Source organism: Pelecanus crispus, chromosome 3, assembly GCF_030463565.1.
Source record: "Pelecanus crispus isolate bPelCri1 chromosome 3, bPelCri1.pri, whole genome shotgun sequence".
Lineage (NCBI taxonomy): Eukaryota > Metazoa > Chordata > Aves > Pelecaniformes > Pelecanidae > Pelecanus > Pelecanus crispus.
This window is the reverse complement of record NC_134645.1, coordinates 95,183,985-95,210,873: the sequence shown is the minus strand read 5'-3', so window position 1 is coordinate 95,210,873 and position 26,889 is coordinate 95,183,985. Positions and strand designations below refer to the sequence as shown.

Sequence of the window (26,889 nt, the reverse complement as noted above, 5' to 3'; positions counted from 1 at the left end):
TTTTGCATTTTTTAAAAACATACAGGCACACTAAGGCTCCTGGTTCAGAAAAGAAAAAAAAAAATGTTTTAAGATAAACCTCATGAAAAGCTACCAAAATCACAAGTGATCTGAACAATCCCTCTTGCAGAAGGTAAAGGAAAAAGATTTCACTGGAAAGCACACCACAAGCTGGTTGCTTATTACCTAACCAGGCCCTGGCAATAAATACTACAAACCAATAAAACCAGATTTACTGAAGGTGGTATGCTGATTACCAAAAATAACTGCCTACACATTTGACAAGAGAAACAAAATCTGGCAAAAAGTCCTTGCCACCTCTGACACATTACAAAAGCTGGATTACCTTATATCACACGATAAACATGGAACAATAAATGTGCATTATTGCATTATAATGTATAACAAATGGGCTTTTTTGAAAATGAAAAAGGGATTTTAATTTAGAATTCAATCTTCAGTTAGTATGCACAAAGTACTACAAATTAGCTTTAGAATTTGGCCCAAAACAAAATGCTATCCATGTTTATTCAAAACAAGTATTAGAGGGACACTGATTTTCAAACTAGAAACCCAAGAACCAAAGGAAACAGAAGTAATTTAAAGGAGCATACTCCTACAGATAATATTTACTGCAAAAAAATACAGCAATTGCAGTCATAGTTTAGGAAAATGTCAAACAGTGTCAAAAAGTTAAAACTTATTTTTGTTGCTGTCCAAAAATTCAGAATTTCAAGGCCAATAATTTAAGAAGCTCTTTTCTGTGTAGCTTCTTAAGTGATAATGCAAGATTTTTTTTAAAAAGCGCATTAGGACAAAAACACTTGACATATTTCTAAGGTTTTTCTTATTAAAAGCAGGTTTTTTTTTTTTAAATTGTAAAGTGGAAACTTAATCCTTTTGTCTAAAAGTCATTTTACTGACCTAGTCTCTGGTCCTGCAATTTGAATCTCACATGGAACAAGTCATTTGCATAAGCAGGAATCTGAATGCCACGTAATTCTAGCATACATTTCGGAGATGTTCAATCCTTTTATAAGTTTTATAAAATGGAAACCTAGATCAAGGATAGAAGATGGGAGAAACGGAAAGTGCACACCTGTACCCATTTCCTAGTTGGGTATTACAAGACAAAAAGCTACCAAAAATATGGCTGGCAGTATTTCACAGCAGGAACTGAGACTTGAATCTAACCTGTAAAATCTGCTTTCCAGTCTTTGTTTAATGGTACTGAGATCTGTGGGATATGCCACAACAGTGCAATACATTGGGTAAGCTTGAAGATCCACAGGTGCCACAAATGCAGAAGCAATATCTAGACAGAATGAAAACAAAATAATCAAAGTTATGTATCACAGAAGTCCCTTAGCAGTTTCAAGATTCACACCCCCCCGCGCAACATATGCTATTTCTTCATGTTTGAAACACATAGCACTTTCCCCAAAATAACAATAACTACTCTAGATATTCAGAACAATTTGTGATATTCTACATATAAAAGTGCTTCCTGAGGTGTATGCTGTAAGTACAATCACTGCCCTGACTACCCAGCTGGCTGTGCCTGAAGCACCACACTCCTCAGAGACATGGCAAGCACATGCAAAATACACACACTTGAAAAGTAGATTTAAAAGTATAAATTATACATACATGAAGACATGCAATTCAGTATTGTTATATACAACACAGGCTCATTTCATTTGGTTTTATATTGCCACACTCCCATCTTCAAACAAAGCAATGCATTAAATTCTTACCATAAAAGTTACAGTACTATTTCAATCTCATTAAGATATGGGGAAAATCCACACTCAAAATAAAATAGAAATACAGTCTCCTGTCCCTACCTAATAGCAAAGAAGCCTTCTAAAACTAATCCACCATAATGCTATAAGACTGCTGAGCAACTTAAGTCTGTGCACCTACACAAACTTGGTTTTATCCTCCTCTGCTTAGAAGCATGATGATTGCTTAGACACATCATTCTAACATTTTATACCTCAAGGGAACATACCGTAATACAAAACCATAAAAAACCCTTTAAAGTCTCTCTCAAAAGTCTTTAAAAACAGAAAATATGTTGTTGCTAAACAGACTGCTCTTCTTCTAAAAGCTGTTTACTTACTCTTATGAATGCTTTTCATTCAGTAGCAGTAGGCAACTGCTACTTTGTACCAACGTGCACCACATGTGCTGTAGTTAAATCCCAAACTAAGCAGTATGCCATACAACATAATGCAAGTGTAAAGCCATTACTCTTAGATGACACAGTGGAAACAACTAAGATTTCACTTCCTCACAAGTTTTTTTAATGCAATTGTGTAATTTTAATTACTATACTGTATGGATATTTCCTCTCTTTTGGAAGCAAAGGGAAACTTCTTATGCAGTATGTCACCAAAGAAGCCATAATGTGGGACATTTAAGTATCAGAAGTATTTCAAGAGTTACATAAGTGTCTTACCTTGCTTCAAGCACTTAAAAAAATCAGTTAAAGAACAAATTATCTGTGACAACTTAGATATTTAGTTTATGACCATCGTTACCCCAAAACCTAAGACTGTTGACTTAAAACAGTTTGCTCATCACAAAACATACAAAAGACTTAACGATTCAGCCTGTATTTCACTGATGGATCTCCATCTCAGACACCCATCTTTGATTGTGTAAATATTGCAGTGATGTGTTAAACATTTTAACAATTATTTTTTCAGAAGCTGTAAAGAGTAACTGCTCTACAACCAAACAGCAAGCAGCTTTTTGTAAATTAATTGACTACTTTTTCCTCAGCATTTTGCACAACTAAGGCAATGTAGGGGAGAAAATGGGAATTAGAAAAGGCTAATACAGGGGAAATCTACACATAGCTATCTATTCTCTAAGTATATAAACCCCCCCCATCTGCCTGTTAAAGAGTTAATATTCTGTTCATCATAAAGTTTGCAATTTTAATCCCAACAAGAGATTCTGGTAGCTAAAGTAAAATAATCAAGTACGTGTTTTTAGCACATGAAACCCAAACCCCTAGCATATGGCATATTATCTACCAAGAAGCAATAGTTACCTTTGAAAACAGGAGAAAATTTAGGTTTTATATCTACTCACTATATGAAAAATTTGAAAATGTGCAATGAGAAAGTTTTGTTCCAGTTAATCAAGAGGTAAAAGGAGTATTTTATCACGTTCATTTTGGTAATTTCAGAAATACACATGAGCATAGTCTGAAAAATATAACACAAAAACTTTTCCCATATTATTCAGGATTTACCTAAAGTCATGAGTTGGTTTATTCCTGCAATAATCCTGTCACACTCCTCGTCTCGGGTCCTGGAACCCCACTCTCCATCCAGAGGTTTGTAGAGCAGCGTCCTGCGTTCATCATCTGTTAAAGGAACACTAGTTCCCAGTTCTTCTGGAAATACAGCTAGAATATAACATGAAAACTAAATAAAACATAAATCTTTGTATCTTGTGTAATACATATACCTGTAATTCAAAGATATATAACATCATTTTACTAACCAAAAAAATGCATAGTTCTTGATTTGCTCAAAGACATTTTGGATGCATTCAGTATCCTTTCTGTATATTGTTGTATGTTAAATTTAAATCCTTACAATGCAGTTTGGTGTGAAAGTGCTCCATGAAACAAGATCTATCCTTTTCCAAGCAGCTAATTATGGAATCTATTTTAGAACCAACTAAGACACTCCTTTAACACAGTTAAAGTTTGTGGTTTGGTTTTTTTGCAGTTTTTGTTTTGTTTTGGATTTGTGGTTTTGTTTTGTTTTTTTAAAAAACCCAAAATTCTTGGTTCTTGGTAATAAATTATTTTAGTAATGAATGGTCAATAATTTTTAGATGGAGTTTAAGATGACAACTTTGATGTTGATGCTAAAACGTTCTCCAGGTAGTGGTTCCACCTTGTCACAGTTTTGTGAGGTCAAATGTTAAAACCAGAGCTCCTGAGCAAGCAAAACTAAAAGCACCATCACCCTAGCATTCTTGAGGACCTACCAACTTTGACAATTCATAACGTAGCAGATTTTCAGAGTATGATGCAAAGCGCTCCTCTAACAATTTTTTCTTTTTTAAAGGAAGGTGTAACACAAGTCAGTAATTGTGGATACAGAAAAAAAAAAAAATCACGTCCACGTTTGGTTATCTGCCTATTTTATTTAATTATTTTAGTCATGTTATCACTCTAACTTCTGTATTTTACTTACGACAAAGAGGTATCCATTAAAAGAAGGGTTGAACCAATATGAAAAGTTGAAGGGAACACATTTACAACTTAAAAGAATTAAGAAATATTTCTGGTTGTTTAGATGGCTACCTATGAGTGACAATGTTATCAAACGTTTCCTAGAAAACACAAGGCAAAAATGCTGATTCTACTTTGTTTTTTAACCAGACTTTTATGAGATCTTAAAAAAAAAAAAAAAAAAAACAAAAAAACCCAACCAAACCAACCCTAAGGGAGGAATGAAGAAATACTACATTCTTGTCTGTGAACAGTGCCCATGCTATACTGTCCACTGCAGCATGTCTGTCTGCCACACAGGGAACAAATCCCACTATTATCAGACTATCTCACAGGCGCATGTTGCATCTTCAATGCACTGAACGTCTGCAGGCATGCTGACAGGTCTCAGAGCAGCCAGTTTCCTCAAAGCTGACATAGGGCACAGATTATCTTCAATCCTCCCCAATTGTACAAAAAGTTAACTTTAACTGTACATCATCCATTATAAGTTTTTGTAACATTTCTGTCTATTTCCAACATACACTCAGTTTGTCTAAGTATGGCTGTTACGTTTTTTTGCAGTTCATTTATCTTGATTCACTTTTAGCTTAATAATTGATTTAAGGATGTTCTTCAAATGCAACTGGTTTGTGGGCCTTCCCCCGACTCCCCAAGAGAAACAGGATTATTTAGGTAAAAGTATACAGCATTTTTTTTCTTCTTTAAATACACTCTTAAAGCAAATAATATTATTAATGTACCATACCATTACTTGGTATCAGCTCCATGTCCCAAGGGCTCATCTTCTCAGTATCACCATTGTCCCAGCTTAAAAATAACCACATTTAAATTATCTACTGATATTGCTTCAACAATGTAATTATTTAATGTTTGTAACATAACTTATTTATATACCACAGAGTATAACAACAAACTGGTACAGTGAGATGCAGGACTGAATTTAACGAAAGCAAGTTGCTCAGTCAGTACTTCAAATGAAATAACTAATTAAAATAAAAGATTGAAGATAAATTTGCTAACCAGACATTGTAGCACTGAAATAAGCTATCAGGGTAATCAGGCTGAAGAGGTTCCTGGCTTTCAATTGTTCCAAACCACCAAGCATCATCTATCACTGACCTGAAACGATCACCTAGGTAAGAACACAAAATAATTTCATCAATACAAGGCACCTTACTCCTCCCAAGAAAAGCAGGTTTAGATACCTTTGACTTGACCTTGAATACAGAAATCCTTTTGAACACTTGTAGCATCAACAGGCAAACATGAGTCATACTCAGTTTTTAAAAAAATACTATTCTTTCTGAAGGCTGCTTTTAAGCCAAAATGAAAGTTAATATGGCATGATTAAAAGAAAACAATTAATGATTTGCAAATCTACATATTCTTTATATGTGAATTTATTCCTTGATTTCATATAAAAGGTAAGACATTTCAATGCTATAACTTTAACACTCAAATCTACTTGCATTAAACACTATATGCTATCTTAAAATAACTGAGCACTGTGACACTTTTGTATGAGAAATATTTTATATGCTGTTGAGCTCCTCCTCCTTAGTTTCTGAAGTGCTTTTTTAGCTACCCAAATGTAACTCAGAGGTTCACTGCCTTTACTATGCAGGCAATCTGACTGATAAAAGAATAAAATTTATTAAAGCTTCTTCAAAAGGTTAGCAAAGTAATTTATTATGACTTAAAATGGTTTCACTAATGCAAAGCATTCGTCTGAGAAAAAAGGTCAGAAGTGTTGTTAAAAAAAATTACACGCAAGAATATGCATGTTACACGCCATCATAAATTCTAACATTTTCTATAGCACGTGCCACAGAATTTAGAAAAAATTTTTAGTGAAGTATTCAGTGTGCTCAATACAAGAACAAATGTAATTTAAGTCCGAGATTCCAAGAACTGCACATTTTTGTTTTAATGGGATTTGAATATACACACACTTTCTCAACTGCTCCAATGTTTGTTCTATTTCAATACATCCACACTCTGCCCAAACACTTGCTGCAGTTGTCTGAATTAATAGGAAGCAAATATATTCTCAAAGATGTTCTGCTTTCTTCACTGCACTTTTTGTTTTTTTATTTAATGGATAGCAAGTAATTCTAGGACAATTACAAAGCTTCCATTAATAGTCCTAATTGTGCTGAATGTTACAGAACCAAGTACACCAGAAATATCTGAAATGCAAGATCAAAACTGTAAATAAGGGCTGATGCTTTATTTTAAAGGAATAAATTATTCTGATGAGCTCTTCAAGTAGTCTCCCAATACAGCACACTCTAGTGATCAGTTTTACAAAGCAATGTGTGCGGGTACAACTGTGAGTGCCTTTATGGGGCTGAACATTTAAGCAGATCAAAACCACTTTAAAGGAGTGTATACTGGCAGCCACTTCCAATTTCTCAAGAGCCACAGCATTCCTACAGTCAGAATGCTAAAGCAGCAACCAACATGACCGAAAAAGCCCACAGAATCTCTCAAATCACTATTTTTCCCATGTCCTCTGTGTTACCTCATCTCTGAGGAGAGCAGACCAAAATTTCTTATTAGAAGAAGGATTTAGCGTAATTTTCCAGAACTGTGTGTCACCAGATGATGTTAGCTTGATGAAAATATAAGATTTATGTTGAACTTAAAGTGGCTGCTATGTAAGAGACAGGTATGCACACCTGCCTAAGACATACAGTTGAAGCTGCAGGAATACTACTGGAATAACTTTTAGCCCAAGTATTAATCTTGTAGTTAAACTACAGGAAGATACAGATATGCAATAAATAGAATAAGAACCTGTCACTTCTCAAACTTTGTAAGTTTGTTCTTTCTGGAAGGATTAATACATTAATATACATTCAATATTACAAAATATAAATATCGTAGATAAGCAAATACTCTTCCCTAAAACAAACAAAACCCAAACAACAACAAAAACACACCACAAAAAAACCCCACCAAAACCCCCCCACCAAAACATCCAGGATTGTTATTGGTGGAAAGATCAATGTTCTAATGACTTAAAGTGGAGTCAGAAAATTTCATATCCAGTGACTCTCCAAATAGTAACTATGAAAATAATTATTTGTAGGCTAAGTGCCAGAAATCATAGAGGAATAAGAAAAGACAGTAACAGTAGTCCTGAGAAGACAAACGAGCAACTGCATGGCATGACAAAAGTATCAGTTTGTTGATGAAGAGCTATGGTGAAAGTTCAGGAGACCTGAGCATGTCAGATAAATCTTGGGGATTTCAGATTCTCATGGTTAAATACTCAAGAACAGTTTCAAGTACACTTCTAAGATATTTCTCCTTATCCTGGTAGCAAATATGATCTACTTTCAAGGAACATTTTTATATTGTGTTCCACACTGCAACAAAACAGTGCATGATTTGTTCCAAGTACATAAGCATACACTAGTAAAATATCCAAAGTGTCAATGTAGAGAGCAGGGTAGCACTCTAGAAGGCTCCTGGAAGAGCTGTAACAGCTTTAACAGCAGTGTCTTTGCTATCTCTGCTTTAGCATTTCGTACTTGAAGAAGTATTGAAGAAGGAAACTATTTTACCACTATTTTTACCACCCAAAAGAGGAATAACACATACTTGTCAGAGTTACAAGCTGGTATTAGATGCTACTGGCCTGAAACTCACATTATTTACATTGAAGGCTTGATAAAAGGTTCTGGCACTTTCAGTGCTTTTTGGGTAGCTCTGATTCTTTCCACACCGCAAGTTTCTAGAAATACAGTTGTCAGCCCAGGAAGGAGATGCTACCTGTGCTCATAGTCTTGAGAGCAGCAAGGGTAGCATTTCAAAGTCCCTCCTCTACTGGATTTCTATCGTGACAGTTGACAGATGACTTTTGGCTAGGCTGTCCACATACAAGGTATGGCAGTCATTCTTCTACTGCGGCCATGATCTTGTGGGTAAACATGTACAGCATGGCAGAGGAGGACAAGACCACAGATTCATAACCATCAGGAAAGAGCAAAGCTTGGTGACATATTAGTAGATGTTGACCAATCTTGTCTCTTAAGGGATCTTGAACTGAAATGATCTTTAAAGAAGAAATCGAGGTTTACATTTCCTATTGAACCACAAGCCTAGGGTCTTCACCAAATTCCCTACAGAACTGAAGACTAGCTGTCTTTTTGGACAACATAATGTAAAGCATGAGATGATATGGAACTTCATTAATATGGCATCATGCAATTTATACACCTACTGCTAAGGCACACATCCTAGAGCAAGGATATCATGATGTACATTAAAGGACAGGAGACCAATCCTGGCGGAAAAGTCAGGTAAGAAACAATAAAAAAAAAAAAAAAAGAGTTTTTAACATCCAGCTGTGCCACTTCTTCAGGTTACATGGCTACAATGAACGTAGGAGAGGACAGCACTTTGAAAACAGGGAATATAGACTAAGGAGGCAGCATATTTGCAGAAACGTATGTCATATCAGTCGTTTCTACACAGGCAATCAGATACACCATCATATTCTTGCATTAAAATCCTCCATTCTCCTATAAGATGCTTTGCCTGAAGTGGCAAGAAATGCTGCCAAGTCAGCTGTGTACATGCTAGCCACAGCTCTTGAATGGAAGAACTGCAGGAATTGAGTTGGTACAGTAATCACTGCTAGTTTACAGAAAACGTGTTTAACATTGAGACCTGCTTTAAAAAAAAAAAAAAAAAAGGCGGCTATCAATATTTCACTTTCGGGAGCATGTCACTCCACAGAATAGACTGATATACTGGGAAGGAGTTAACAGTGCCTATAATTCTGTAAATATGGTATCATATACAAATTTCTCTCTTAGGGGAACAGAGTTCGTCTTGAACTCTGAAGAATCAGTAATACTTGCTTAATCTTTTAAGTTTCAGGGACAATCTAAGGCTGTTCTTATGAATGAGAACATATGTATTTCCTGACCTCCTGAAAAAAACCACCACCTTAGACGATCAATCATCTTGTCATAATGCAGCTTTCTGTCCCCCTAGCTAGATTTCATTGTTGAAAGGTGATCTTTGTTATCATACGGAAAACATGACTAGAAACAGATCTGACTGGAGGACATGCCTGTCATGGACATTCACCAGCATCCAACACTTTGAATTAACTAAGTGTGGGCAAAGAAAAACTAATGAAAAACATCCCCACATCACAAGACAGTGAATTGTAATTATACATGCTTCAACAAAGCTAAACCATGTGGAGTTTAGAACAGAATTCAAACAAGCATAAAGAGATGGGAACGGCATTCTCTTTGTACAGTCTAGAGATCATAAAATTCAAATGGTGGAGATGATGTTTCCATATTTCCAGCAGAAATTCCAGAAATTGAAAAAAAAAAAAAAATCTAGTAGCAATGCAGATGTAAGAGGGCCTTCAATCAAAAAGAAAAAAGACAAGCAATATATAGGCTCCAATAAGTTATCAGTTGCCAATAAACACCATATTTCTAAAAAGTATTCTTAATTCCTCTCTGCAAACACACAACTGAGATTTTCTTCACACTTCCTTTTACAAATCACCTTCAGTATTTTGTTTGCTTGCTGTAGCTTCAGTCAAGGACAAAGCAGCACTTCACATCCAAATATGGACAGAGCTTATTCTCCGATTTCAGCACAGTATTAGGATTTATTTACCATAACCTAATTTTTAATAAGTTATCATGGAAATAGGCAGACACTTAGAAAAACCCGAAACAACAATAACAAAAAAAGCCCACAAAAAAAACTCCCCACACAACTCACCTATATTCCATCGCCTGTGTTTTGCATCATCGAACTGCTGCCTCAAAACTAGGAAATCTATTACGTCTGGCATATCATGGTACCTAATTACAACAGAACACACAACTATTAAGCGATAAAATAGCAAAAGCTTAAGTAAAGCACTTATGTAAAAAATTAACACATTGAATTCAACACTTCAAAAGCAAAAGCTCAAGTCACAACATTAATGGTATCTCTTAAACTTCAACCTCGCTGCCGCACCCCCTCACAAGAAAGCCCCCAATATGAATATAATATTGCTTTCCTTACTTCATGGTGAATGATCCTCCAGTTAGTTTACCCGTATCAGGGTCAAGAAAAGCTAGTTTAAGACAGCAGAGAGTAGGCAATCCCACTTCATACTTAATCCCAACTATTTTCATCAGCTCTTGCTCCTGGAATAAACAAAATGGTATGTACCACCACCGAAGTTAAGTTGACTATAATAGCTTTCTGAAACATGAAAATATGGGTACACTGAAAAGAGCAGATTTCTGCCAGAACATGTAAAAAATCAAGTATCTGGAATTTAGTTTTTCAAAACAAGCTACTATTTCACAACGTAACCTGTTTGAAAAAAATTTTGCTATGAAGTGTAACCACCTCATCTGCTCAGGCAGATGCAAAAAATAGTACAGTGTAAGGTCTGTTTTCATTTGACTTTAAAATTTAAGTTAAATTTTCCCCCTTATCTTAAAATATTATGAGCACAACATTAGAAACATATGCATCGAGAATTTTCTTTCAGTTAGTTTCCAAACCTTTTTTAATATTAAGATACCAAACAAAAATTAAAAAGAAGTCATACCCGTAATTCCATTTTATGCCATGGTTGTTTCTTGGGATTAATACTATATATTTTGTTCTTCTTAGCCATTACAACGTATGCTTCATGACCTTGTCGGAAATAGTAGACCTAGAAGTGAAATGTGACAGTTATCTACAAAGACTTTGAGGAGCTGAAATGCTAGCATATCACTGCCACACAATGTGTATACTTTCTATTTTATCATCCACTTTTTCCACTCTTTTCCTGAAAAAGTCACAGATTCTTAAAAAAATTAAGTGGTGGACAATTAAAGCAGGTATCATAGAAACACTTATAGAAGAAGTAGGAAATATTTAGAACACCATTTTACCTATGAGCAAAATATCCTAAATTACATGTGAGACCAAACCAAAATTAGTAACAAAAACATCTATTTGTCATCTCACTACAGAACAATTCAATGACAGTAACATGAATTCCACTAATCCACTCGGTTATTCATCACTGTAGGACAGCCCTTAGATGACAATCAAGTATCACTAAATTCACTATCTGGCTAATCATTACCTTTTTTGAACAAGAAATATAGTCTAGAAAGAAAATCCAGCTGTTTGTTATTGTTCTGGTAAGATTTGGTGTTCACTTCCATACCACCAAACAAACAACCTAACAAAAAACAAACTGAAAATAGACATTTCAAGTGCTTACTACAAATTTTCAAATCTTTCCATGGTTCAGACATGCAGAAGTCTGTTAGTTTTACTTTGATCCTGTTGTATATGATACCACATGGATGAATGTTTTTGTTATAAACCATCACTGTAATAAAGCAGTAAGCTGAAAACCTTAAACATACATTCAAGGAATGTATCTGAAAGGTGAAACAGAGGTTCCTCAAACTAATTAGGACAAATATCTGATAAACAGCTGTATTCCAGGTACAATGCATTCCAAATAAAAAAATGCTCTAAAAGTGCCCCAAGCTATAAACATGGGATTTCCATCAAGTAGGATGAGGGTACAGTAACTTAAATGTAAAGGTCTAACACAACAAAAAAGCAGAGTGAAAAGCCCTCAGTAAGTTTAAAAATACATTTATACAAATAAACAAACTTTCCAAAACTGTTAGAATCATAGAATAGAATCATAGAATCATCTAGGTTGGAAAAGACCTTTAAGATCATCCAGTCCAACCATTAACCTACACTACCAAGCCCACTCTAGACTAATCAAGGGTAGACCAGACTAAACCATATCCCGAAGTGCCACATCTACCCGTTTTTTAAACGCCTCCAGGGATGGTGACTCCACCACCTCTCTGGGCAGCCTGTTCCAATGCTTGACCACCCTTTCCGTAAAGAAATTCTTCCTAATCTCCAGTCTAAACCTCCCCTGGCGCAGCTTAAGCCCATTTCCTCTTGTCCTATCGCTAGCTACTTGGGAGAAGAGACCAACACCCACCTCACTACAACCTCCTTTCAGGTAGTTGTAGAGAGCGATAAGGTCTCCCCTCAGCCTCCTCTTTTCCAGGCTAAACAACCCCAGTTCCCTCAGCCGCTCCTCATAAGACTTGTTCTCCAGACCCTTCACCAGCTTCGTTGCCCGCCTCTGAACACGCTCCAGCACCTCAATGTCTTTCTTGTAGTGAGGGGCCCAAAACTGGACACAGTATTCCAGGTGCGGCCTCACCAGCGCCGAGTACAGGGGGACAATCACCTCCCTGCTCCTGCTGGCCACAGCATTCCTGATACAAGCCAGGATGCTGTTGGCCTTCTTGGCCACCTGGGCACACTGCTGGCTCAAGTTCAGCCGGCTATCTACTAACACCCCCAGGATCCTTTTCGGCCAGGCAGCTTTCCAGCCACTCCTCCCCAAGCCTGTAGCGTTGCATGGGGTTGTTGTGACCGAAGTGCAGGACCCGGCACTTGGCCTTGTTGAACCTCATACAGTTGGCCACGGCCCATCGATCCAGTCTGTCCAGGTCCCTCTGCAGGGCCATCCTACCCTCGAGCAGATCGACACTCCCACCCAATTTGGTGTCGTCTGCAAACTTACTGAGGGTGCACTCGATCCCCTCATCCAGATCATTGATAAAGATATTGAACAAGACTGGCCCTAAAACAGAGCCCTGGGGAACACCGCTCGTGACCGGCCGCCAACTGGACTTAACACCATTTATCACTACTCTCTGGGCTCGGCCACCCAACCAGTTCTTTACCCAGCGAAGAGTATGCCTGTCTAAGCCGTGAGCTGCCAGCTTCCCGAGGAGGATATTATGCGAGACGGTGTCAAAAGCTTTGCTAAAGTCCAGGTAGATGACATCCACAGCCTTTCCATCATCTACCAGGCGGGTCACCAGGTCATAGAAGGAGATCAGGTTGGTCAAGCAGGACCTGCCTTTTGTGAACCCATGCTGGCTGGGCCTGATCCCCTGGTTGACCTGTACTTGCCTGTGGAGTTCGCTCAAGATGAACCTCTCCATAATCTTCCCCGGCACCGAGGTCAGGCTGACAGGCCTGTAGTTCCCCGGGTCCTCCTTCCGGCCCTTCTTGTAGATGGGCGTCACATTGGCAAGCCTCCAGTCATCAGGGACCTCCCCTGTTAACCAGGACTGTTGATAGATGATGGAAAGTGGCTTGGCAAGCTCCTCTGCCAGCTCCCTCAGTACTCTTGGGTGGATCCCATCCGGCCCCATAGACTTGTGAGCGTCCAGGTGGCATAGCAGGTCATTAACTGCTTCCTCCTGGACTATGAGGGCTCCATTCTGGTCCCCATCCCTATCCTCTTGCTCAAGGGCCTGAGTACCCTGGGGGTGACCGGTCTGGCTGTTGAACACAGAGGCAAAGAAGGCGTTAAGTACTTCAGCCTTTTCCTTGTCCTCGGTGACAATGTTCCCCCCCACATCCAGCAAAGAATGGAGATCCTCCTTGGCTCTCCTTTTATTGCTGATGTACTTATAAAAGCATTTTTTATTGTCTTTTACAGCACTGGCCAGATTGAGTTCTAGCTGGGCTTTTGCCTTTCTAATTTCCTCCCTGCAGGACCTAACAAGATCCCTGTACTCCTCCTGAGCTGCCCGCCCCTTCTGCCAAAGGCGGTAGACTCTCCTTTTTTCCCTGAGTCCCCGCAAAAGCTCCCTATTCAGCCAGGCCGGTCGATTTCCCCTCCGGTTGGTCTTACGACACACGGGGACAGCCCGCTCCTGCGCCCTTAAGACTTCCTTCTTGAAGAGGGCCCAGCCTTCCTGGACCCCTTTGCCCTTCAGGACCGCCTCCCAAGGGACTTTCCCAACCAGGGTCCTGAAGAGGGCAAAGTCTGCCCTCCGGAAGTCCATGGTAATAGTTTTGGTGCCCCTCCGCTTAGCATCACCCAAAATTGAGAACTTTATCATGTCGTGGTCGCTAAGCCCGAGACGGCCTCCGACCTCGACATTTCCCACAAGCCCTTCTCTGTTGGTAAACAGCAGGTCAAGCGGGGCACCTCCCCTGGTAGGCTCGCTTACCAGCTGCATTAGAAAGTTATCCCCCACATGCTCTAGGAACTTCCAAGACTGCTGCCTCTCTGCTGTGTGGTATTTCCAGCAGATGTCTGGCAAGTTGAAGTCCCCCATGTTGTATCATAAAACATTATAAACAAGTGTCTGTCAAGTTTCTACATTAAGTTACTAAACTTTCTTAATGTCGCATGACCTGTTTTTTTTTTTTTTTTTTAAATGGAGGACTCAGCACCACAATTTTTTTAAACTCTTATTTTTCAGAGTATTCAACATGCACAATATCCTCATAGGGAAAAACCGCACAGCAGTTACAGAAGGCATGAAAGCAGCAAGAATCTCCTATGTACTATCAGAATCTAACTGGCAAGAAAGGAACAGAGGCTACTGAGAGACAGATCTAAAATAAAGCCAATTTAAATTACACTTTCAACGTTGTGAAAATTGTTTCCCATACCTTCCAGTGAATCAAAACAAAAAAAATCCACTTAGTGGCACAGGCTACGAACAATTCCTCCTACACTTACTGCTTCTGCTAAACCTCTACATAAATTCAACCCACTGTTTACTGAAGTGAAACATTCTTACTTTGTAAATAGCTCTAAGCATTGCATCTTCTCTCAGAAAAACAAATTAGAAAGATATATGTGGAAAAAGGAATTTATGCTTTTTTTCCAGGAAATTATATTTTCAATTTTGATAAATTCTTGCTTTTGCATGTTTGCTGTAGTACCCAGACAAAACTGTTCTGTATTGTGTTAATGGCAGAATACTCCAATGAATATGCATTCTATTTCGATAATCAGACAGGGAAACTGCAGTCCCATGTCTCTGTTGTGTGTTTTCACTGTTCCATAAGACACATGACAAAGGTCTGTAAATGGCAGTATTCAGAAAGGGAAAAGGGATGGTACATGCTATTCTTATGCACTGAGTATAACTAAAAATAGCACTGCTGTTTTTTCTTACTTGTTTGTACAGCTGTAAGAGAACAAATTTGAAATATGCCTCCTCCCAAATCTTATAAAACATACCAACAATCCACCAAAATGCTCAAAGGCCACACGAGACCTCTTCTCATATTTCTCTAATTAAACCGATCTTTTATTTTTGTGGATCTCAAAAGTAACTTTCTAGACGAATAGCTTCTTTTCACATATTAAGCAAACCTGGGGAGGGCAAGTATCAGAGATGAAATTCTAGACAGAGTAGCTTGATTACAAACACACTCTCTATTGGTGCAACTACTCCTACTTTCTAGGCACATGACAGGAAATTTCCTGTTCACCAATATAAAACATTCTTCAGCAAAAAGAATGCAGCCTACTTAGATATTCCTAGTACACACTGCACAAGCTGTTCAGCAGGTGCCAAACCAAACACACCAGTTTATCTTACTAAACCGGTACGCTGTTTAAGTCTCCTGGGTAACATGGTACAGAGAAATCCTTGGCTGCTTCACTGTATCCAGATGGTATCAGGCACCAAATATATTTATTTGGACTTGATCTTCTGAAAGGCACAGTCTCCAAAACATGCTTGCTGGAGAGTATAAATACATAAGCATTTTCTCCAGTTGCAACTCTCGATTTAGAGCGCTCCTTCCCTCACTCACTAGCAATGCCGATGTAATTTTTGCATAGCTATGCTGTGAACTGCATCAGTGAAGTGATCCAGTAAAAACAAAACTGCTTGCACATACACCCTCTGCTTCTGATTCAGTTTCTAAGGTGGTACCTCCCAACAGCTCTAGCTCAAGACCAAAGTTAATCAACTTTGCCACCACGTCAAGTATTTCTCCAACTGCATACTGAAGGTATGAACTGTACAAGAACTCTGTTTAGTACCTCAGAAACAAGCTGCTCCCTGAAGAGCCAAGAGACTACACTTACAGCATAAGCCAGCTATTTCCTCTTATTTTAACCTGAGAGGATTTTAGGAAACATGCACAGACTCTGGTCTTCAAGATTGCCTTCTATTGGATTACTACTTGTTCATACAATTGACTGTAATGTTCACATGCTATATATTTCAAAGTAGAAAATTGGTGGGTGTCCTTTTGCTACTGTATTTTGAGACATCTGGGACATGTTTACAAAGTGTTTACAGTCTAGTTGGTATAAAATACATATATACAAAACTTCTCTTGTGGTTTTCTGTCTTAAGAGACCAGCAGAAGTTTTCTGATATCAGAAACAGAAGGGGAAAGGACAGCATCAGCTATTTTCTTCAGAATACATGAATTTAAAAAAGAAACAACATAAAAAACCCCACCCTCCCCCCAAAGATTTAATTCCTGGGTTTTATTTCAAGTCCCAAAATGAAGTTTTCCAAACAACTTAAATTTGTTTTTAATTTCTTACCTATTCTTCAGCTTACAAGAATCTCTACAACTAAGGACTAGTTTCACTAGACATTTCACACAGCTTGTATACATGTGTCATATAACACGCTGAACATAGTACAAGAAGGAATGTTACTGCAAGAGCATGGAATAAAGTCAAAGCAACACTGTGCAGAATATTTTTTAAGTATGGGAAAGACTAAAGGAGGTGAAGCAAATTTTAGCCAGATCAAAGAACGTTCTGAAGAAAATCCAAAATATTCTGATGATAAACGGTATTAAATCTCTGGAAAAAATGCACAGATGAAAATAAAAACGGCAAAAACAAGCTGAAAGAACCAAGAACACAGAGGAAAAAATTACAATACCTCATCCCCCATCTGTGGCACAAACGGGCACCGACGAGGAACAGTGTCTGTAATCCATGCTGAAGGCAGCCATTCTTCCAGTGTCAAACCATTTTCTGTCAGAACTCCTACAGCCAGCCTCTGAAGAAAATGCACACAGAAGATTAATATGAATAAAATAACATTTTGGGGAAGCCTTGTATTTTGGGAAGTGTTTTATTAAAATCAACTGCCATTTCTTAAGTATACTTAATGCAAAAAGGAAACTATTGCCAGCGTGAAGATAAAACTTACTTAACTACTTACAGTAACACTAAGACCGAAAACATTAATAATCTAAAAAACTAAGTGGATTTTTTTTAGTGGGGCTTTTTTTAGCTTGTTGGTTTTGTGGTGGTGGTGGTGGGGCTCTTCTAACAAAGACTGAATTTATTAACACTCCAATAACTATGTCTCATGCCCAGAAAGATAAAGAAAATGGAAATATGCCATTTTCTTTAGCCAAATTCACATGGTTGCCTTGGCCCACAAGACACTACAACTATACAGCTGCCTCCAATTAAGGAACCCCACAAAATGAGGAGGAAGAGACTAACAAACATGAGCAGAGGCAAGGCATATGGAAATGACCCGGATTGGGCACATCCATGCTACCTACTGGCGTATTTACTAGTGTGCTGCGGAACTGCGTTTTTCAGATTGTATGTCGACATCATTTATTTCTAAGTAACGAAGCTCACTGCAGGTGCTGGTCCTAGGTGCACACGGCATGTCTATACCTGATAGGCCAGATAAACCAGGCTTCTGTACAGCCATCCAAGCAAAGTTGCTTTGAAATTATTAACAGCATCTTGTCCATGTATAGAAAGCAACCTTGGATGGTTGTACAGAAATCCACTCCATATAGTCACTGATGGAAGACCCTGCATGCCCAGACTGCAAATGGGATACTCCAAGTGTAACTCCATTGCACAAATTCAAGTGTGGTGTCACCAGGGTGGGAACTGCTTTGGGTGCACCACTGGAGCACTGGTGTGTACCACAGGACAGAGCATACACACCGTTAAAAACAAACAAAAAAATCAAAACAGAATGTCTCCATTGCAATGAATCAGTGACACAGAAGCACCCTGTGGATTTTCAGCTTCAAGCAGGTCTGCCTTGTGAAAAACTGATGCACTGCGTCAGAGCAGTCTGTCTAGCTCCTTGGCGAATTATGGGAAGGTAATAAGAAATAGCCTTTAAACAGAAAATCTTCCCTTGTTGTAACTTCACACATTAATAATCAGTTTAAGACCCTCTGGAAGCTAAACCTGAACTCAGGCCATCACAGTTAATCATTAGGAAGAGACCAGTCCCACTGAATTTGTCTAATCATTTGTAAAACTCTACTAAATCCTTTAGTAACTAGTTCCACAACCTGATTACATGCTCGGGTGGTTTGGGGTTTTTGTTTGCTTTCACAGGATGGGGGTTGAATGGGGAAAGTGCTCTTTTTTGAGCTTCATGTCAGTGTCATTGGGTGTTACGTCTCACTGTAACAAAATAAGAAAGGAAATCATTCTGCATTTATTCATTTCTAAACCATTTGTAGTTTTATAAAAGCTTTTTTATCATCTCTCCTCCAAACTCTCTCCCTTCTAAGAGTCAGTCTCTTTGTGTCTGCCCCAAAGAAAAAATATTCTGTACCCTTTGATCTTCCTGGGTGCTCCTGTCTTGCCCTTCTTCACCACTGTATCGCGTTTTAGATTGATTTTTGGCAGAGGGGGATTAGAAAAGTAAGCACCATTCAAGATCTCGACAGCCCATGCATTAATAGAGAAGAATGACATTCTTTCTCTACTCCTTTCTTAATTCCTAAGATTCTGTGCATGGCTACAAAGATGGTCAAAACTCCTTTCCTCAAGAGAAAGCCCTAATTTTGATTCAGGTTCAGGAGATGGGAAGAACTTTCTACCAGTAAGGACTGTGAACTCTCTGCCCAGTAAGGAGGTAGAATATCCACCACAAGAAACTTTGAAGACAAACATCTGTCAGGAAAGACAGGCATAATTAACCCTACCTAGGGGCAGAGGGAAGAGGCATGATTTTCTGATATTCCTTCCAGCCTAATATTTTATTGTGATTCAAGAATGGAGCAAGTAATCTTTAAAAATGTGAAATATCTAAGTCTGATATGTTTGGAATCAAAGACCTCCTGCATCTCAATAACTGGGACCAAAATGGATGCAAGATTCCCACAACATCCAGTTCAGCTTTAAAGTAAGTGGAAATACCAGGCTGTCAGCCAGTCTTATGTTTTATAATAAAAAGCTAAACTAGAGCTTTCAACCATTAACACCCCCCCCCATTTATTTCCCTGATCTCATACCTTATTCTGGTTTCAGATTGTGTAAATACCAGCCCTTTTTAAGATACTCTTAGTGTTGACACTACAACCAACTGTGTACAATAAACAAAAAGTAGCCTAATCAAAGAGTAAAGACTACCACCTGACATCCTGCATATCTTACCAAAGATTAACAGCAAAGCTGATACTATGCCAGCCTGCATATTAAAACAGCTGTTTTGTCAGTCTTCCTTCTAATGAGGGCCAAAATCCTGAAATAATGATCTTAAGGAATGCTGAGGACTCCTAATCTTATGAATAACCAAAATACAGCTATTCAGTTACTTAGATGATACAGTTGGTTTCCTTGGGTATTGCAAAAATAGCAGCTATGAGCTTATGAAAGCACTTAGCATCTACCAGATAGATCACTTCTGGTCCCTGTAAAGAAAGAATGAAGAACCCGTGTTTTCTGATCTGCACAATTAAAACCGAAACAACCCCCCCAAAACCACACCACACTGAAAATAACAAAAAGTCACTGGAAATCTCCATGTACTAATCTAAACTGGAATGACATGGTTATATTAGAAAGCAAACAAAACACAGACAGCAACAAAACCCTGATCAAGTGAAATTCCCCTTGATGGAAGTACAGTGGCAAGCATAATGCAAGTATCATACATCGTGGAATTGATAGAAAAAAAATTGCATGATTGTGCAGACCTGAAAGAAATTGCAATTAATCAGGAAGACACTCAGTACAGCTGAAAAAATACAGGTACATGTTATACCAATACTCAATACAGCCATAAAAAGGAAGTTTCTGGTCTGAGAAAAGATGGTGTTTAAGGACATTAAAAGTGTTCATTAAGTGAAATGCATCATATTTAGAAAGCGTATCATTACAGCAATCTATCATTTGACAAGTCAGTAATTATCATTTATTACTAGTAAAAGGCCTGATGTGTTTTCAGATTAGACAATATTAAGTTGTATACATAACTGAACCATTCATCTAATTCTTTCGAAGATAGCAGAGTGAGCACCTTGTAATATACAAAGAACATCTAACCTTTTGTTTTCTCTCTTTGGGTTTCCTCTTCTTTGGTGATGTTGATGGTCCATCTTTCTCCTCAATGCCTTTTTTCCTTTCCTTTTTAATTTGCTTCTTTTGTTTTTCAGGTCCTTCCTCATCCTCTGAACTACTTCCTGCTTTCTTTGTTTTAATTTTAGGAATTTTCTTTGGTGGTTGCAGATTGATTCCTGCATCTGCTGTCCAGTCAGAATAATCACTGGAGTAGTCACTACATATGATATGCCAAAGGAAAAAAAAAGAAATTAAAAAATCAGAAGTTAAAAAGCAATTCAGAGTACACTGAATTATAGAATACAACCCAATACAAGATTATAGTTACCAGTCTAGATAATTACAATATTTTAATAGTTACAAACAGTGCCCAAACCCCTATATTCTATCTACAATTTAAATGGTAGTAAACCAAAAGCCTGGAGATCATTCAGTCTGGTAAGAAGTTCAACTTCTAGCATCACTAGAAGTAAATCCACTGTTCACTTGGTCAGTTCAAGATGACACGTTAAAGTCTGGATACAGTTCTCAGGACTTCTGGCTTTGAATAGCTTTGAACAAAAGTTAACAAAAAAAAAATCTGCTAAGGAAGAAACAAAGGATGGGTTGAAGCTACTTCAGTCTTTGCTCTCTAATTTCAAACCAAGCGTCAGCAGAGGCAGTCACACAGCTCAGACTGACAGTCATAGGAAACTGCTACCAAATGCCTGAAGCATGTATGTGCCTGCAAAGAATAAACCTGCAAAACCAATGGGAAACAATTCTGCTTCTGGCAAACAAGGATGAAACCTTCCCTAAATTTTAGTTAGTAATATAGCTGAAAATGAAATCCTGAAAATTTTAAATTCTTTTTCATCTTTTCTTCTAAATGTCTACAAGTTTTAGTTATTACTAATTAACTGTTTACAGAGAAGATTATTTAGAATTTATCAGCAGGACTTTTCTCTGTAAGGTATACTGTCACTTACCTAGAACTGCCATCACTGTGCCATGCTCTTTCATCATCTTCTGATGTTCCACCACTGGCAACAACTACTTCTCCTTCCTAACAAGGCAGGGAAAAAGAAAGCATTTTCTTCAGAAATCAAAAAAGTTTAATACATGACAATATGACTGAGACTCTTCTAGGCTTTATATGCGTTATAAACTAATAGCATTATAAAAGCTTTATGTTGTTAAAAAGGCACTTCAGTTTGCAGATACTTACTTTAATGGACTTAATTAAATGAAAATAAGAAAATATCTGTGCTTGGACAGATGCACAGTGTAAAGCAACATTTGTTTAAACATATAACCAGTGGAGACCTAACTGCTTCTCAATCTCCATTTAAAAAGGCTAGCTTACCTTTCTGAAAATTATTTCCAGCCCTTTTTAATGTAGTATTTCCACATCTCTTCAATTAATATAGAACAAAACCCCAGTATGAACCTTATATACTCTTACTTCTCAACTGTAGCTACAGAGGAACAGAATGGTTGAGGCTGGAAGGGACCTCTGGAGGTCGTATTGTCTGGTCTCCCTGTTCAAGCAGGGCCACCTAGAGCCAGTGACGATACTGATAGGCCATATGGGCCATACTGGTAAGGCTCACAAATACAGGGAAGATTTAACATAGCACATGTATACTTCGTAAAATGTCCTTACAAATGAGCATTTCTTCCTTTTGTCAATTACATTTTAGTCAAAACTAAACACAATCAACAGCACGTGAAAACCTAATTCAATATCAAGTTTTAAGAGAGGTGGAAAAAAACCACACAATGAAAAACGTAACCCGAGTTTCCACTAGAAACAATTTTTTATTAGCTGAAGGAGCTAATGAGTAGAAATGGAATATATAAGATTGCCTCATGAATAAGGATCTTACATCTGAGGAACTGTGCCCATTTTCTAACTCTTCAGCAGGCCTTGCAGTTTCTTCTACTGCGTATCTTGTACGGTAGTTATGCTGATTAGCTTGCTGTTTTCTCGAGTCACTAGTGTCTAGTAAATGATCATGAGAATGGTTCTGTGAAGACATGGAAGTCAAAATACATGATTATTGAGTATACATTTGATTAATACATAGCATTTTCTTTAATAATAGTATTCCAGGAAGCAACTTATGCTGTACCAAAAAGCTACAAGTTTCAACGTCACAAAATTCAAAACAGGCCACAAGTCCAAAACTAATGAGCTGCTAAAGAAAACACTCCACATGCATAGTTGAATATAAGCACCAAGCAGTTCAGTATATTCTGGGAATAATTAAAACTTCTTCCCAGATATAATAGAAAATTCTTATCCTGAATTATTAAAGCTCTTCATTCTCTACAAGGTACATATCAGTTAACTACAGATAGGCCGCTAAGAGCTTGTAACAGCTCAAAATTACACTAAAAACGGCCATCAGAGGAAAGGGGACTCTTACAGAGAACTCCCGAGTGTGTTATTTTGCAACTGAGGAGTCGCATCTATTAGAAGAGAGACTCATAGAGTAATACATCCCTTAGCATACAGAGATGACTGTTACCAAGAAAGGCCTTTAAATGGTAAGATGATGCATGGAAGAGTTCAAATGAATGAGTCAGTTGGAAAGAATCTGAGTTCTTATGAAGCTTAGAAGAATGAAATATGGCCGTAATTAAGAAACGCTTCACACTCCAGCATAAAGAGATTTTGTTCCTCCTTAGAATATACATTATACAAACACTTGCTCTCAACACGAACTGTGTAATCTTGTATTAGTCCCCAACCCCCAGCAAAAACTCAAGAGCTACAATCTCATTTCAAGAGTTTTGTGCTAATTTTTTTTGGCATGCATATTTAAACTTCACCCTAGCTCAGACCTAATGAAATCGTTTCTGGACACACTCCTAGATGCCACAAAAGGAGGTACACTTCCCCAGTGCTCTCATTCTTCCATAACAGAAACCTCAGATATCTAATCTATTGGGTGCTGATACGGTTGAAAAAACAGTCCCAGAGATGAAAAAAGCAGAACTGGACCAAACCACAGAAAGGTACTAATATCAGAGCCTTCTAGTAGGGCAGATTGCTTGTACCTATTCCTCTTGGATAAAGAGAACATCTTTCCTGCCATGTATGATAGCTGGTTCATGAAGTTAAATTTTCTCACTGAGGAAAAAAAAACCCACACTTTTTGGTGAAAACTGTACTAAAACTTGGCTACGCAGCAATAGCTAGGATTTGGTTTTCCTTAGCTACAACAATTTTCCTTACAATGCAGAACTCTGGCAGCTAGAGCTTTTATCCTACCCCCATTAGAAGATACATCCCTTTTTGCAGGCATGACTGCAACAGTTCAATAGGGCAGGCCAGCACACCGATCTGTACAATTGCATTACAGTATTCACCAAAGTACACGGGACCAACATGAAACTGCTCTATGCTCTATTCAGAGAGTACCGTGTTTCTGTTGTTCTGTCCAGTGAATTCAAGTTGGGGAAGCTACCACTGACAGCCTATCTGCCAGAGCCACTTTTAATGGGATTGCTCAGCAGTCAGCATTTTAACATTGCCCAAGACTTTGAGACCCGGGGCATTCCTTCTTCTGGATTCAGACTGGCAGCACGTACCAGATCACCTCAAGCTGCTCTAACGTGACCCAGAACAGCTCTGAGGCAGCCCTAAGGCTAGTGGCTGAGCCCATCACACAGCCTTCTGTCCTTCAGCCTTCTGTCGCTGCTCACTTCTCGTCAAGCTCTCAAGATTCATTGCTGAAGCAGAGAGGTCACAAAAGCCAGCGTTACAGCAACTTGCTTCTGCTACTGAATTGCAACTTTTTTTATAAAGCCCATCTGGCTCTTAGCATCATGAAACACGGTATGAGGAAGCACGGACAACAGAAATGGAATCACAGAAGCCCAGTGAAACAAATTAGTCAAGTAACCTTTACAATAATGAGGACATATTTTGCAGAAGCTACATTATAGCCTGATTGTAATGCTCACGTCTTTTCTCTACAAACAAGAGTCCTAAAAATTTACATCTCCATTTCTATTCAGAGGTAAGATTTCTCAAATGGTTATTATAATTGTAGCTTTTCACTACTTACACTAGAATTATGGATCCTTGGAAAACTGAAGCACTTTGCATTACCCTTCATTTTTGGAAAGAGTTCTTCTCTTTTGGCAGTTCAAAGCTTGAGGAAAAAAACCACCCCAACTGCTCCCCACCCCCGCAAATCATTCCTTCATGGAAGCAAATGACATCACTGTATAAATACTGGGCCATGGTGATGCCAAAGGGTAACAAACTGCTTTGGGCAAGATGGAATGCTGTCCAGGTTTCAGCTGGGATAGAGTTAATTTTCTTCCTAGTAGCTGGTGTAGTGCTGTGGTTTGGATTTAATATGAGAATAATGCTGATAACACACTGATGTTTTAGTTGTTGCTAAGTAGTGCTTACACTAGTCAAGGACTTTTTGGCTTCCCATGCTCTGCCAGGTGCACAAAAACCTGGGAGGGGGCACAGCTGAGACAGCTGATCCAAACTGGCCAAAGGGATATTCCATACCATACGACATCGTGCTCAGTATATAAACTGGGAGGAGTTGGCTGGGGGACTGGCTGGGCATCGGTCAGCAGGTTGTGAGCAATTGCATCACTTGTTTTTCCTGGGTTTTGTTTCTCTCTCTCTCGTTGTTCTCCTTTTCATTACAACTTTTTTTTAAAAATTTCAATTATTAAACTGTTCTTATCTCAAACCCAACAGTTTTCTTACTTTTCTCTTCCAATTCTCTACCTCATCCCACTGGGAGGGGTGGGTGGGTGTGAGTGAGTGGCTGTGTGGTGCTTGGTTGCCAACAGTGGCTAAACCACAACAAATGCCAAAACAAGAACGGAGGGAAAAAAAGGTGAAAACAAACCCACAAGCAGTTATCCGTAAGTAACAGAATGACAGAATGATTGAAGTTAGAAGGCACCTCTGGAAGTCACCTTGTCCAACCCCACTGCTTAAGCAGGGACCAGAAAAGGGACCATAAGGTACACATCTACATCTTGCCAAAAAGTGTATTTTAACATCACTCCTATTCAACACAGCTTTGCCAAAATCTGATGAGAAGCTGCAGGTCAGGCAGATCTTTATTTATTTGGGGGACAGGTGGGGCTGAGTGTGAAGGTTTGACTAGAAGAAGAAAGTATTACAAGCTTTTTCTGACAAAATGGATCTATCACCAACATTTTCAACAATGACTGAGGAAACATAGCTGATGGTCTAACCCTCCTTCCCCCAATATATATCCTAAAGAGAGAGCTTGAAATTGGACTCTCAGCTCTAATGGGGGACTTGGAAATAAAGCCAAGATAACCTATGATTTGAGGTTCAATCGTCACTTTCTCTCTCTCTCAATACACTTTGACGTGCAGTCATGTATGCTGACAAGTACCTTGTATCACATCCAAGGCTTCCAGTCAGTATCAGAGCACATCTATAGATACATTAGAAATTACAGCTGCTGTCAGAATAGTTTTTCTGCGAAATACAAATGATGGCATTTCCTGTATTTGAGGGGGACAGATACAAACATGTCATCTGGAAGGTCTTTGTAACACCATTTGTGAAATATACAGTGGAAACTCAGTGGTGTCTCGACAACTCGGACCACTGCATCCTACTGTCCTTATGACCCTGACTCCACCAGAAAGCACAGCTTTGCTGCGCTTTGATACAGGGCTGCAGCAATTTTGGAAAGCTTTGGCTGTAGCAATTTCATAGTGTTTCTTCACTTCATCTATTCTTTATCTGAAAATGGCTCCTCCTTCCTTAAGACAACAGCAATTAGCCTCTACTAGAAAGGTAAATGGAGGCAGGGGACAGGCATATGTCTGGTATCAGAACCCCAACATTAAACCGATGCTCACAGCCTCTTTAAGACAAAGAAAGGAAACTTTGGCTTTTTTGTCTGCATATGCTTTTCATAACATTACATCTGAAATGTTATGCTGAGTAAAATCAATTTGTCAAGTAGCCTACATAACTGTTTTCATTCTTGACTAGGTACGCTATTTAAATTCTTCAACCCAACATTTGTGTCTGAACTTAAATTTGTCCTTACTGAATTTCAGTTCTTATTTTTCTGGAGAGCGATGTTTTTTGCATTACTGAGGTCATTATACCTTTGTCCAAATTTAACATTCTTTCAGTGACCATGACCCCAGATGATAAATACAACAGATCCCCCAAGCTGTTAGTGCATAAAGCTGTTTTTATTTCACAGAATGGTTGAGGTTGGAAGGGACTTCTGGGGGTCATCTTGTCCAACCCACCTGCTCAAGCAAGGCCACCTAGAGCCAGTTGCCCAGGACCATGTCCTGACAACTTCTGAGTATCTCCAAGGTTGGAGACTCCACAGCCTCTCTGAGCAGCCTGTGCCAGTGCTCAGTCACCCTCACAGTGAAGTGCTTCCTTACGTCCAGGCAAACCCTCCTTTGTTTCAGCAGTAGGTGCCCACTGCCT

The 26,889-nt window shown here is 38.6% G+C and overlaps 1 protein-coding gene across 3 annotated transcripts in view; it reads right to left on the bottom strand.

The window, feature by feature from the left end:
- PHIP (PHIP subunit of CUL4-Ring ligase complex) overlaps positions 1-26,889 on the bottom strand; it is a 119,198-nt gene that overhangs the window by 14,018 nt on the left and 78,291 nt on the right. For 2 of the 3 annotated variants that reach the window (XM_075708380.1, XM_075708381.1), the window contains 11 exons: positions 22,295-22,435; positions 21,395-21,471; positions 20,412-20,643; positions 17,029-17,148; positions 10,863-10,970; positions 10,325-10,449; positions 10,034-10,116; positions 5,288-5,399; positions 5,013-5,074; positions 3,269-3,424; positions 1,195-1,315 (listed from right to left, as the gene is read on the bottom strand). In XM_075708380.1, the coding sequence (XP_075564495.1) occupies positions 1,195-1,315; positions 3,269-3,424; positions 5,013-5,074; positions 5,288-5,399; positions 10,034-10,116; positions 10,325-10,449; positions 10,863-10,970; positions 17,029-17,148; positions 20,412-20,643; positions 21,395-21,471; positions 22,295-22,435 (1,337 nt within the window). The remainder of the gene's footprint in view (positions 1-1,194; positions 1,316-3,268; positions 3,425-5,012; positions 5,075-5,287; positions 5,400-10,033; positions 10,117-10,324; positions 10,450-10,862; positions 10,971-17,028; positions 17,149-20,411; positions 20,644-21,394; positions 21,472-22,294; positions 22,436-26,889) is intronic. The other variant, XM_075708382.1, reaches the window with a different exon arrangement.